The sequence below is a fragment of the Aythya ferina genome (genome assembly GCF_964211825.1).
Source record: "Aythya ferina genome assembly, chromosome: 5".
NCBI lineage: Eukaryota > Metazoa > Chordata > Aves > Anseriformes > Anatidae > Aythya > Aythya ferina.
In genome coordinates this window covers 17,925,885-17,937,726 of record NC_140301.1, presented here as the reverse complement: position 1 = coordinate 17,937,726, position 11,842 = coordinate 17,925,885, and the positions used below count along the sequence as shown (strand labels likewise).

At 45.2% G+C, this 11,842-nt stretch overlaps 1 protein-coding gene and 1 long non-coding RNA gene across 6 annotated transcripts in view; both read left to right on the top strand.

Moving 5' to 3' along the window:
- The first annotated feature begins 3,641 nt into the window (after nucleotides 1-3,641).
- On the top strand, nucleotides 3,642-5,980 carry LOC311437121. The gene is made up of 3 exons (XR_014693306.1): nucleotides 3,642-3,777; nucleotides 4,168-4,277; nucleotides 5,749-5,980. It is a non-coding gene; the product is annotated as an uncharacterized lncRNA (long non-coding RNA).
- Nucleotides 5,981-9,280: 3,300 nt separating this feature from the next.
- Nucleotides 9,281-11,842, top strand: part of ANO1 (anoctamin 1) — a 78,689-nt gene continuing 76,127 nt past the window's right edge. For 4 of the 5 annotated variants that reach the window (XM_084520800.1, XM_084520799.1, XM_084520798.1 and 1 more), the window contains exon 1: nucleotides 9,666-9,805. In XM_084520800.1, coding sequence (XP_084376926.1) covers nucleotides 9,748-9,805 — 58 coding nt within the window. In that variant the 5' untranslated portion in view covers nucleotides 9,666-9,747. Of the gene's footprint in view, nucleotides 9,385-9,665; nucleotides 9,806-11,842 lie in introns of those variants that run through there. The other variant, XM_084520801.1, reaches the window with a different exon arrangement.

Sequence of the window (11,842 nt, the reverse complement as noted above, 5' to 3'; positions counted from 1 at the left end):
TCAAAAGGGGACTAGAAATTTGAATAATGCAAACATCACAGATATTTCAATGTTAAAAAAATGCTAGTGGTTCTTTGGCTCAACTTTGCCTTTTTTGGGGGTGGGGTGGGGTGTATTCCATATTTTTTTCTTCTTAGAAGCTGAATTACCTCTTTATAAGACAAAGGAAACAGTATTCCATTTTATGAGTGACCCATCTGTGGTGGGAAATAATCCACTGTCTAGCTAGGAAAAGAAATGAGGCAGCATAATATGCACATGCCAGGAATTTACTTTCCAAATCATTTCAGCTGAAGGAATGACAAAGTATTGCATTTCTTCCATTTAATTTCAAAATATATCTCATTTGAAAAAAAAACAAAACAACAAAAAAAAAAACACTATTGAGTTGTAACAGTTTCCTTTAATTTACTGTATGTGAACAGTTTATTTCTTGCTCTACTAGCTTGTTGGTGCCCCCTTGTGTTTAAAAGAACATGATAAATATCTATTGTATTTGTCAATCTTTTAAGACACAAGATTCCTCCTGAAGAAGAACTCAAATAACTATAACTGATCAAGGTATGGATACTAGTGCAGAAGAAAAAACAAAACACAAACAAACAAACAAAAAAAACTTTCAATTCTTAGGAATTGAAAACAGACTTTTAGCTTGCATTTCTTTTTTCAGAATAATTTTTAGATATTTTCAGATGTTTCAAAACCACTGATAAAATAAAGATATTGATAAGTTTATAACAACTGTATTTTTAAAGTATTTAAACAAATGACCAAAAAAAAAAAAAAAAGGGATTTTTTCTCTTTATTCTGTTCAGGTACATTGTTCTCATGTATACAATCAATGAATTAATTGATACTCTTTATTATATGATGGTGAAAGACATCTGAGGACTTGTTTTCAGATGCCATTATTGTAAGGCATATGGGTTTTTTGGTGTGCAACAAGAAGAACAACTATGTCTTTCAACCCCAGAATGAACACAGATGGATTCGGATCAGCAGGCATGCTGCCAAATATGTGTTTTGCTGGGGTCCTGGTTAATGGCAGAAAATAGCATTCATCTAGTCTGTTGTGATTTAGGAGCATAGGATGAGGCACGTCAGCAAGCCAGGAGCCGGAAGAAAACTACCAGACTGTGGCATGAAGTTATTAGAAGAGCAGTGACCAGACACAGGGTAAGTGGGTGGCAACCATCCTAGCAGAGTACAAGAATCCAGAAAACTTGTGAGCTGTTAAAGGAAAACCCTGTGTTTTGAGAGGAAATATTCAAAAGCTGGTTTTGAGATGTTTATGAATCACCAGAAATTTTTGTACCTGCTTCCCATTTTGATCTACATAAGCAACGAACTTCCTAAAACCTCTCAAATTCAATTTTCACCTGTGGTCAGCATGAGGCTGCTGTGCTTTGAATTCTGGGGGGCAGCTCACCTCTGAAAGAAAATGACTGCCTCTGGTACCTCTTGGATTCCAACCCTGACAAAAATAGTATTGATCCATTAATTGCAGGTGGATTCTGTTTGACAGTCTTGAGGATGATCTACAAAAATTCTCAAATGACATATTAACTCTATTAACTCCTGAGTGGTGCAATTAAAGGGATTTATTAAGATTAGGTGGAGAAGGTAGCATTAAAGCCAGAGAAGTGGCCTGGACGTCACACCTACTCTGACAAGCAGCAACAGCTGATCGGTGATGTTCTACCTCAGCTTAGTCATGGTGAATAAGACGCCATGAGTGTACGAAGACTTACTTCTACCCATTCTCATCCAACCCTCTCCTCTTGTCACCCAGCCTAGCCCATACTTACTAGCTCCGGTGTCACTTTGGTTTTGCTGTCCCTTCCTGCTTTGCTGGACTTCCCACCCTGACTTATGCTGACGGTGTTTTGAGGAGTAGCAGCGGGAAAGCACCAGACCCAGCATCGCCCATGTGCTCTTAACACACCAGTGTGTGCTGAGGGCTGTCAGAGATGCACTTTGTGTACAATAACAAGTGACGTGACTTTGTTACTCTTAATTATCTGCCCGGACATAGACAAGCTATCTATATTTACAGATGTATTGCTGGAAAGTATGCTGTGTTCAGTCTGACCAGGAAACAATCACTGCCGCATTATTTTATTTATATGGATTTGAAGCACAACATAAAAATGTCCATATTCTTTCTTGTATTCATTTATGTTCAAAACTATGTACATGAACATAAGCCAGTTCTCAAAGATCAACCAAAATTCACAACAACAAAATTGACAGCCATACCTAATTAACAAGGTAAGCACTCATCTACTGTGTGTTATGTTCTGTCTTGCTAAGATCTGCAAACCCTGCCCAGGATAAATACATGTGAAAAATACTCTTTTTTAAAGTTTTCTGATATATGTTTCTCTCAGTACCTGTACTACAGAAACACAGAAGCTGAAGGCTGAAGAAGTGAGCACAACCGTTTCTCTAACTAGCTCATCATCTTTGATTTTTTTCATGGAGGTCCTTGGATATTTGTGTTATGGAAAATACTGGTGAATCTCTCTGAATTTGCATTTGACTCACAGCCCTGGGATGGACCCTGAGCATGTTGTTCTCCTGTTTCCAGGGAATCTTCAGAGGGCCTGGCTGAATTCATGATTCATGTGTTTAAAACACAAGTTCCTTGGAAATAGAATGAGGATATTAAAATAGATAATGTAACCAATTAAAACAACAACAGTAGCAAAAGCCTAGCAAACACCTGTGACCAGCAGTTGTAACTGAGTATATGTAAGTGCATAATTTAAATGTACAATTCAGTGATAGTCCTATGTGTAAGTTCAGTGCTGATGAAAGGACCTTCTAAGGTCTGTATGCTACCTGGGAAATAACTGCTAGTCATAGACCAGTGAGACTTGTGCTAAGTAATCAGATTCTGAAAAAGCAACCATGTGACATTGAGGTGCTTGAGCGAGTCCAGAGAAGGGCGACGAAGCTGGTGAGAGGTCTGGAGAACAAGTCCTACAAGGAGCAGCTTAGGGAGCTGGGCTTGTTTAGCCTGGAGAAAAGGATGCTCAGGGGCGACCTTATTGCTCTCTACAGGTACCTTAAAGGAGGCTGTAGCGAGGTGTGGGTTGGTCTGTTCTCCCACGTGCTTGCTGACAGGACGAGGGGGAATGGGCTAAAGTTGCGCCAGGGAAGTTTTAGGTTGGATATTAGGAAGACCTTCTTTACCGAAAGGGTTGTTAGGCATTGGAACAGGCTGCCCAGGGAAGTGGTGGAGTCACCATCCCTAGAGGTCTTTAAAAGATGTTTAGATGTAGAGCTTAGCGATATGGGTTAATGGAGGACTGTTAGTGTTAGGTCAGAGGTTGGACTCGATGATCTTGAGGTCTTTTCCAACCTTGAAATTCTGTGATTCTGTGATAATGTTATCCAAATATTAGTTGTATATGACCTGGTACTGTTATAACGGCCCTTAACTCATTCACACAAGTCCTAACCTACTACTTTTTGTGAAGTATTGCTGTAAAATAATGGTCTTAAATTACCAGTTGCCACAGCATAAAACCCTCTTGTGATGGGATCAGGTACGCAGCAATGGCAGCAGCTGGGGCAGAACTAAGGGAGGCCCCAGCATCCTCCCAGCTGTGGAAGCAGCTGGGTAGAGAGGGGCAGCCCTGTTCTGCAGGGAGATGGGAGCCATAGGAAGGATATCAGCAGGGAACAAGGAGGCTTCTGGCTGCTTCTCCTGTGGCACCTGGGCTGGCTGCAGGAAGGGGAAGTTGGTCTGGGCTCCTGGCTGCCTGGGAGGTGAGTGCTGGGGGGCACAGGTACCGGGACTATAGGGGCAATCTCTGTTCCTCCAGGGAGTAAGTGCCTCATGGAGTTGTGAGAGGAGCCCTGGGAGGGCAGGTGGCTGTGAGGAGGGGCTGGAAGCAGCAGCAGGTCCTTCTAGAAGCATTATCAGATCTCTGAGCTCTCATTGTTATAACATAATGTCAAAAATGTGCCTTGTAGTGGGCCATCAGCCTATGCAGGGTACTACTTCTACTGCTTCTCTGCCCTGTAGATGTCTTGAATAACACAGGAGCTATGGTCTTCTAGTGTCCAAGCTACTTAAAGAGTGTTAGTTCGAATCATTGTTAAGTGTCTCATTGCATCTCAAAAGAAAAAAAAAAGACTTTGCTGCTTCCTCTACAGATGGTACAACTGTGGCAGGCTCACAGAAGTTGGAGTGGATCACAAATACTAAATGCATGTCAAGGGAGATGCTGGCTCCTATAAATGTAGAGTGACATGTCGAGTCACAGGTAAATATGTCACCCTTCTTCCTCTGTATGATTCAAATGGCAGTTAAGCTATGAGACTCACTTCTAGGAAGCAATTTTCTACTTTTTTTTTTTTTAAACTTCATTGCTTAAGACCAAAGATATTGAGGCAGGTCATAGCACGCAACTGCAGATTGCACAAAAACATTTTAGGCTGATTCTTTTGCTTTGGACTGTACACCACAAAAAGGAAACAAGAAAGATCCATGAAAATTCTTCTTAATCTTCCTATATCAGTTACTTCAAGCTTCAGTTCAAGAAGGTAATCAATAGCTGCTGTTAACTGTTAGCCACAGAGATCAAAGAGAAGGGAATGTACATCTTCATGTCAATTGCAAATGGCTATGGATCGATGGACTTGTGCTACAGAGGAAGGGATGGAGATGAGAAACTGATGCAAGAATCATTATATGTACATCACTAGATTTCCCGGAAGCTTAAAACAGATGATGGAGATCTCATAAAAATGAACCAGGAAAACTAAGATCAGAAGTAGCTTGAGTCCATTTGAATCTCTCTTGGGATAGAGACGGACTGAACCCAAAGACAAAGGGTTAAAGAAAATGGAGTGGGCTCTGCTTTGCTTCCCCACCCCTTCGGGCAGCGCAGCTGGGATAGTGCCACAGCTGTCATAATTTCCTTCCATCAGTAGCAAGGGGAGAATTTGAGACCGACTGTGACTCACATGGTCTGAATCAAATCTTTTCCCTTGCTGTTTCTGTGAACACGGTTTACAGCATCTTCTAATTTAATTTCAAAGTCCTGGCCAGGATCTTGGGTGGTGTTGCCTCCAACTGTAAATTGCAGAGGGAAGCAGTGGGAGGTTCCTCAAACTTTTGTAAAATGACACTTGGAAACTTCAGCAGCATTAATGGGAAAACCCTGCATGTATCCATAATGGCTAAGAGCAACTAGTGAAAGCGTTTCATGGGGAAATGGCAAAGGGAGTAGTTCTCACATGCAGAAGCAGGGTGTTTTGTCTAGAAGTTTTTTCTGCTCTTGTGCAGAAGAACTTAATTTTTCATTTTGCTTATATTGTCTAAAATTGCAGGAATTGGTCATCCCAAATGTATATTCTTGACTTAGGGAATGTGTGGGGACCCTGAATGTGCTTCTGCTGTTGGCATAGGCAAAAAGCTATGACGTAGTGGATGACTTCTGCTACAGACACATTGTTTAATTCAGTCCTTAAACTGCATTCAGATTTGACCATACATTTGGCATACCAGATATTACCACTTACAAACCATAATACTGTTCTCACTCACCTTTGGCAAAATGTTAAAACAAAACAAAAAGCCGGGAGTATTGAATATAACGTTTAATATAAGCATGTACAGAAGCACTAGGAAGATTGAGGCATTGATAAAATAATGGTTTAGCAGTATTTGCTTAATTCCAACACAACTACGCCTGACTTAAATGAGATCATAACAAATTATTTGTGTTTTAGGTGCATGAGCTCTATATAAAGGCAAAGTGTTATATAATCAAGAGACTTGCCATACTCTGTCAGATCCGAGGTCCATCCAGCCCAGGACCCAGTGTCTGTCAATGGTAAGTAGCACGGAAAGGAGATAAGAAACAGAACATCCCTTCCCCACAAATGCCTTTCCAACAACCAGGGGCTTAAGAGCTTACACGGCTGAAAATTATATCCAGACTGCTCTGTACAGTAGACACCACTGAACCTATTTTTCATGAATGTTTCACATCCTTTAGAAAAAAAAAAAAAAAAAAAAAAAAGCTATGCTTCTGGCCACACTTGTACTGCATGAAAATCTCACAATGCTTGGCATCCATAGTTTTGCTGTATTTAATGTTATTGAATAATTTATGTAATAACACTATGCACTCAATATGTTAGATGGAAAAAATACTACCTCCTGATCGTCTTAACCTTGCCACCTGCTAATTTCTCTGGGTATGCCTTAGCTTTTATAGTATGACTCATCATTCCCCCTTTTCCGCCTTGCCTGTGATTTTAGGGCTCTCTAGAACCTCATTCTCTACCACACCCACAGCACGTCCATTAACTTGTTTTTTTCTCTTGTACGTGTGGATGACGGGCAGGGATCATGCTGTGTAGGGTGCAAAAGGGAAGGGGCAAGGGTACGCTGGTGCAGGAGCTTTTTCCACCATCATGTGATTGTGCTCGCGCCTTTTCAGGCGGCTGCCAGGGATGTGGGCTCTTATCTCCGGGTGCTCCAGCCGAAAGGAGAGCTGGAGCATTTCCCTGCCTTCACTGCGCGCCCCACAAAGGTGTAAGAGAGTACACAAAAATAGTTTGGAGGCAGAGAGGGGCTGGTGGGCTGCCATTTGGGCCGGCAGGGCTGGTGTTACGCACAAGCATTTCTCCAGTGAACAAGCACCCGGAGCCTTTGCTTGTCTCCGGATCACAGGAGGTGAGAACTGAATTATTATTGTTATGAAGGTACACAGTACATTCTGCAGGAGCAAACTATAAATATTTCCAGCAAATGCACTTACTATAGGTGTGGGTGCCAAGTAGCACTGTCTCCTTCCTAATTGTTAAGAAAGAATTTTTGTTTTATTGCATAGACAAGTAGATCCTCTGTCTCTTTGCCATCCTTCTCACAAGTATGTGTTGAGATGGCACAATGGGTTTATCACACACTAAGGAAGAAAACTGTAGCTGGAGCCTCTGTCTCCTATCAGCCCAGCAGCCTATTTTAGCTCATGGGGCTCTTGAGAAGACAAATCGTGTTTCCTCTGCTCTTGCACATGGTCTGAGTGGTCCCACTGCTCGATTGTCACCTCCAGTGAAGGAGTGGTCCAACTGATGTCAGTCCAATGCCGACATCCCTGCACTGCACAGGGAGGAGCCCAGGGATTCGTGGCAGGTCCATGACATGGTGTGTGGACATCTGGAGGAATGAACATTGGGCAGCCTCCATCCAAGGAGGCTTCCCCTTTCTCCTTACTGTGTGTCCAGCCATAGGCTTCTCCAAAGCATTCAAAGGACCTGCTTGAGCTTCTCCATTGGGGTTGGAAGGAAAATTCTCCTGCCTGGTATTACGGCTGGCTGTGGTGTAGCCTCTGCAACACATGGAGGTTGTCCATTTCCATGCAAATCTGTGCCAGACCAGCCCAGGACCTTCTAAACTAAGGGCAGGCAATCACTGTGTTTTGATTTTCAGGACGCTTTTTAGACAGTAAATGATCATTAACACATAAACACCTGCAGTGAGGCAGTAGTGTTAGGTCTACTGCTTTTTTTTTTTTTTTTTTTCCTCCATGCATGTGGCTGAATTAAAAATTTAATTTCTGAAATGCTCCCTAAACCCTGTTACTAAATGAGGTCATTGATCAGCTGGCCTGCCTTTGGCTGGGCTTGCCGTGGAGAGTGGTGGGAAGAAAAGGCCACTTTCTGATGAGGACGCGGGCTCCGTGACCAAAGCCTGCTGTGCTGGCCCTGAGGTGTGTGTGTCCAGGCTGGGTTCCTAGCCCAGCTGTAGCCAGTGGCTGCTGACAGAGCCTGGGATCATTGGGAGATAGGATGGTGGAATCCAGCATTGTTTCCAGCTTTCTTTGTGTTTCACGTTCATAAGACAAATATATATGTTGGGCTTGTGCCCACATTTGGTTCTGCTGCAAATCTCCGTCCAAAATAAATTAATTGTAAGCAAAGGAAAAAGAGCACTCTCTCAAATGCCTTTGATCTCCAGTTAAGCAAGCCAGTAAGCGAGGCTTCATACAACACGATTCACTCATCTGCTCTTCTGCTAATAATAAAATGAGTAAAGCGCATTTTAAAAATAGTCTAAATCCATACTTTCTCAAAAAAGCACAAAAGTTAAGAAGGAGTAAAAAGATGTGAAATCTAGACTAAAAGCATCCTGGCTTGGCTTCAGAGCCTCTGGGGATTATAGCCCATGAAGAAGAAATCTATATGTGTAAATTCCCTTGTTTATGTGTTTATCTCAGCATGTTTTCTACCTGTCATGTCAAATCTCCAACATTCCCAGGAAAGATTATTTCACAACTTGAAAAATGCAGTCCCATGGAGATACTGGAGCTGCAACTTGCTACGTTTTGGGTAACAAAGGAGAGTAGAGAGTGGATCGAGGACCGCAGCCTGAGCAGGAGCTGTGTCCGGTCCCGGTTGTGCCTTGCGCAGCCCCCCAGGGGCTCCTTTCTCAGGAAGGCAAGAAGAGATTGCTCGGCTCCACAGGCCAGCACAGCTCTCTTGTAGCCTGGGTCAGAGAACCACCAGCAAGATGTGGCTCAGCCGTGTCCCTTCTGGGGCTGCCCCAGGGAGCGGGAGCACAGCGCTGATAGATGCCAAGGGGTTTGTGCCCTGGGAGATGAAGAAGTCTGGGATCTGGGATTTTTCCTGGTCTTGTGCAAATCCCATGGCTATCCAGCCAGAGGTGTAAAAAGTGAGTGGCAGCTATTCTACATCCTGCACTTAAAAATAAATAAGTAAATAAATAAATGAAGAGTAGGAAGATGGTATTTTGTGAGGTCCCAAGTTTGCTGGTGTGTACCGTGATATTCCCAACACCCCTTGCACGCTGGGTCTGGGGAGGGGAGGCAGCTGGATGCTGCCAGCAGGTGCTGTCCCACCGGGAAACGTGTCCCGTGCGGCTGTATGAGCACGGACAGACGGAGGTGAATGCCACCACACGTGGGGCAGTGGGAAGGGGCGCGGGAGCGAGCTGGGGAGAGACCCAGCTGTGCCTTGGGCGGGGGGAGACCTGTCAGCGCGGCAGCCCCAAATGACGGCATCTCTTTGGCAGGACACCGAGCCATACTTTCCCCCCCACACTTTTTTTTTCCTAACAGCAAAGCGCACGAGCTTTTACCACGGTAAGAAACGGGCCGGGGTGGGTGTACCCAGCTCCGCTTCAGGCAGCGCAGGGACGAGGGACTCAGCCCCGGGACTCCCCAGCGCCGCGCCCGGGGCGCGCTGACCTTTGGCGGCCGCGCTGCCCCCGCCCGGCCGCAGCAGCAGCAGCAGGAGCAGCAGGAGCACGACCGGCACCGGCAGCACCGCCAGCAGCTGCCGCCGTCGCTCCGGCGCCCGGTGCCCAAGGTCAGGGCGGCAGCGGCGGCCGCTCCGCAGGTAGGCGCGGAGCCCTGCGCGGGCGGAGCGGGGAGGAAGCACAGCGGCGGTGTGAGGCGGGGTGCCGGAGGGCTGGAGGCCGGCCGGAGGGCTGGAGGGCCGGCCGGCTCCCTCCCCGCCGCTCCCACCCCACGGAGGGCCGCGCCGCGCTCCCGCCGCCCGTATTTAAAGGCGGCCGGGGGGCGCTGCGCCCTGCGGTGCCGCTCGGCGGGGGAGCGAGCCCTGCCCGCAAAAAAGAGAGGGAGGGGGGAGGAAAGGGGGGGGAAAAAAAATAGAGGGAGGAGGAGGAAGAAGAAGAGGAGGGAGCCTGGGAAGTTGAGTTTGGTACCTAAACGGCAGCTGGGCTGCGGGGCTCGGCGGGCGATGGATAAGGATGAGATCCACCTGCGCAGGCTGCCGGCCGCCGCGCCCTGGGGACCACGTAAGTCCGCGGCGGGGACGGGGTGTAGGGAACCCGGGGAGCCGTGGGGAACGGGACGCCCCGTTGTCCATCTCTCGACAGCCTTTCGGAGGGGAGCGGGGGTTACAAATCCCGGAGTAACCTCAGCCAAGTAGCAGGGAAGTAAGACAGCTGTCTCCCCGCCCCGACCCCTGAAAGCGTAGAACAGCATAAAGTCCCCTTTACCTACATTCATGTAGCAATTAACAGCTCATCTGGCCCCGGGATGCCAGTCTAATTATGAAAAACTGCTGGGATGCGAAGTAGATGAGATAAATCCTCGATTTGATGATTGCTCTTAATTCACACTGTGCCGTGGAAGACCGGCAAAGAAAGGTCTTAACCAACTGAAACGGGTCTGTCTCAGGTTGTCAGTAATGTTTTTACAGAACTGGCTAAATCGTGTATCTCTATCATTAACTAATGTGTGCAGCAAAATAAATTATATATATTGGAAAGGGAAAATACATTCCTTGGCTGAGAAGTTACAGAATGTTTAGAGCCAAAGAGCAGATCGTTTAAATGGTAGGGGGTGGGAATTTCCTTGGCTTCCCTCTAGAAATAAATCACAGCTCGGTGTCTGCGTGCATGCATGTGCACCCACATATGCATTTATATAAAATCTTCACGCACACGGACTGTGTATATAAAATCTTCACGTGCATTGGAACACAGATTTTTACAAGCGCTATTTACTGAACACATTTTTCTACTAGTTTAGAGACTATAAAACTAGAACTGAGATGCTAACCAGGAACATGCTGTAACACACTTGATTATCCAGCTGAATTGTATACAAATGAAGTAAATTTAGCATGGCACCATTTATAAATTCCATGCTTTACAATCAAAATTCCAAATCTAACTATTTGCAGCTAAGAATAGCGTGGGGAGCCCTTTTCTTTACTCCCTCTTTTTTGGATTCCCATGAAAACCGTTATCCTAGAGTCTACTCATTAAATGGCCAAATATTTAACTGGACTTCAGCCCACTTCTAAAAGAAATGCTGTACACTCATCAAACCGTAGGGTTTCCAGAGTGCTCAGAATGAAAAGAGAACTATTTCTTTAATGTCTGACATGAAACAGCTGGGTTTTGTATCTCTGTACCGGGGACGGGGTTTCTGACTGCCACTGCCTGTCCCATGTTAACTTATTAGTTAAATTAAGGAGTTTGAACTCTTCAAAGCCGACCATAGGGTAGATTCTGAAATTGAGAGCCGGGAAAGCCCAAGGTGCTGAGGTGTTATCGCAGTACATTAAAGGAGGTATCAGCAAGAGGGCTGAAAGATAGAAATGGCACTAGAAAGCTCTACCATTACTCATGGGGCAGGTGGCAATTTATCATGAGGCAATCACGGCGATAGGACAGGAGTCCTGGGAAGTTGTTGGAGTGACGTTTTATCTGCGAGAAACTTTACAGAATGGTTTGCAGTGATATTCTCTATTTAATTTACTGAATCACCTATTAGCAGCACAAACACTGTGTACCAGCTTCGTTAGTAAGTTCAAGGAGCAGTTTTGTTCTCGGAAGTGTGTATTTGTTTTTCTGGTGATAACTTATCCAAAAAAGCTTGTTTGTAAAAGCCATTTATAAGATGAAACTCCTGTCTAATTACATAATGGATCCATGCATTGCAGCATAATCAATTAGCCCCAGCTAGTTCTTGGGCAAATTTTGCATGTATTGCTGGAGAGGCATGTGGACACCCATCCTTGATGTTTTTACATGGTCTTTATACTCAGAAAGCCCTGCTGCAGACAGCTGAGGAAACCTGATGGAATGAGGAGCTGGGGAAAAGCTGCATTCAGTGAGAGGGTGACAGAAGGGAGGAAGAAGGGGAATCTGTAGCCCCCTTACTCCAGATAAATACTTGGAGTTAGCTACAGCCAAAACACTGTTTTGCATTTTGCTAGCAATAATTGGCCACAGTAACCTTGGTACATTATTTTTGGCTCTATTGGTGGCATGAAAGGACAGGTGTGCTTGGATACATCCCTGCCCTATAGACCCAGACAT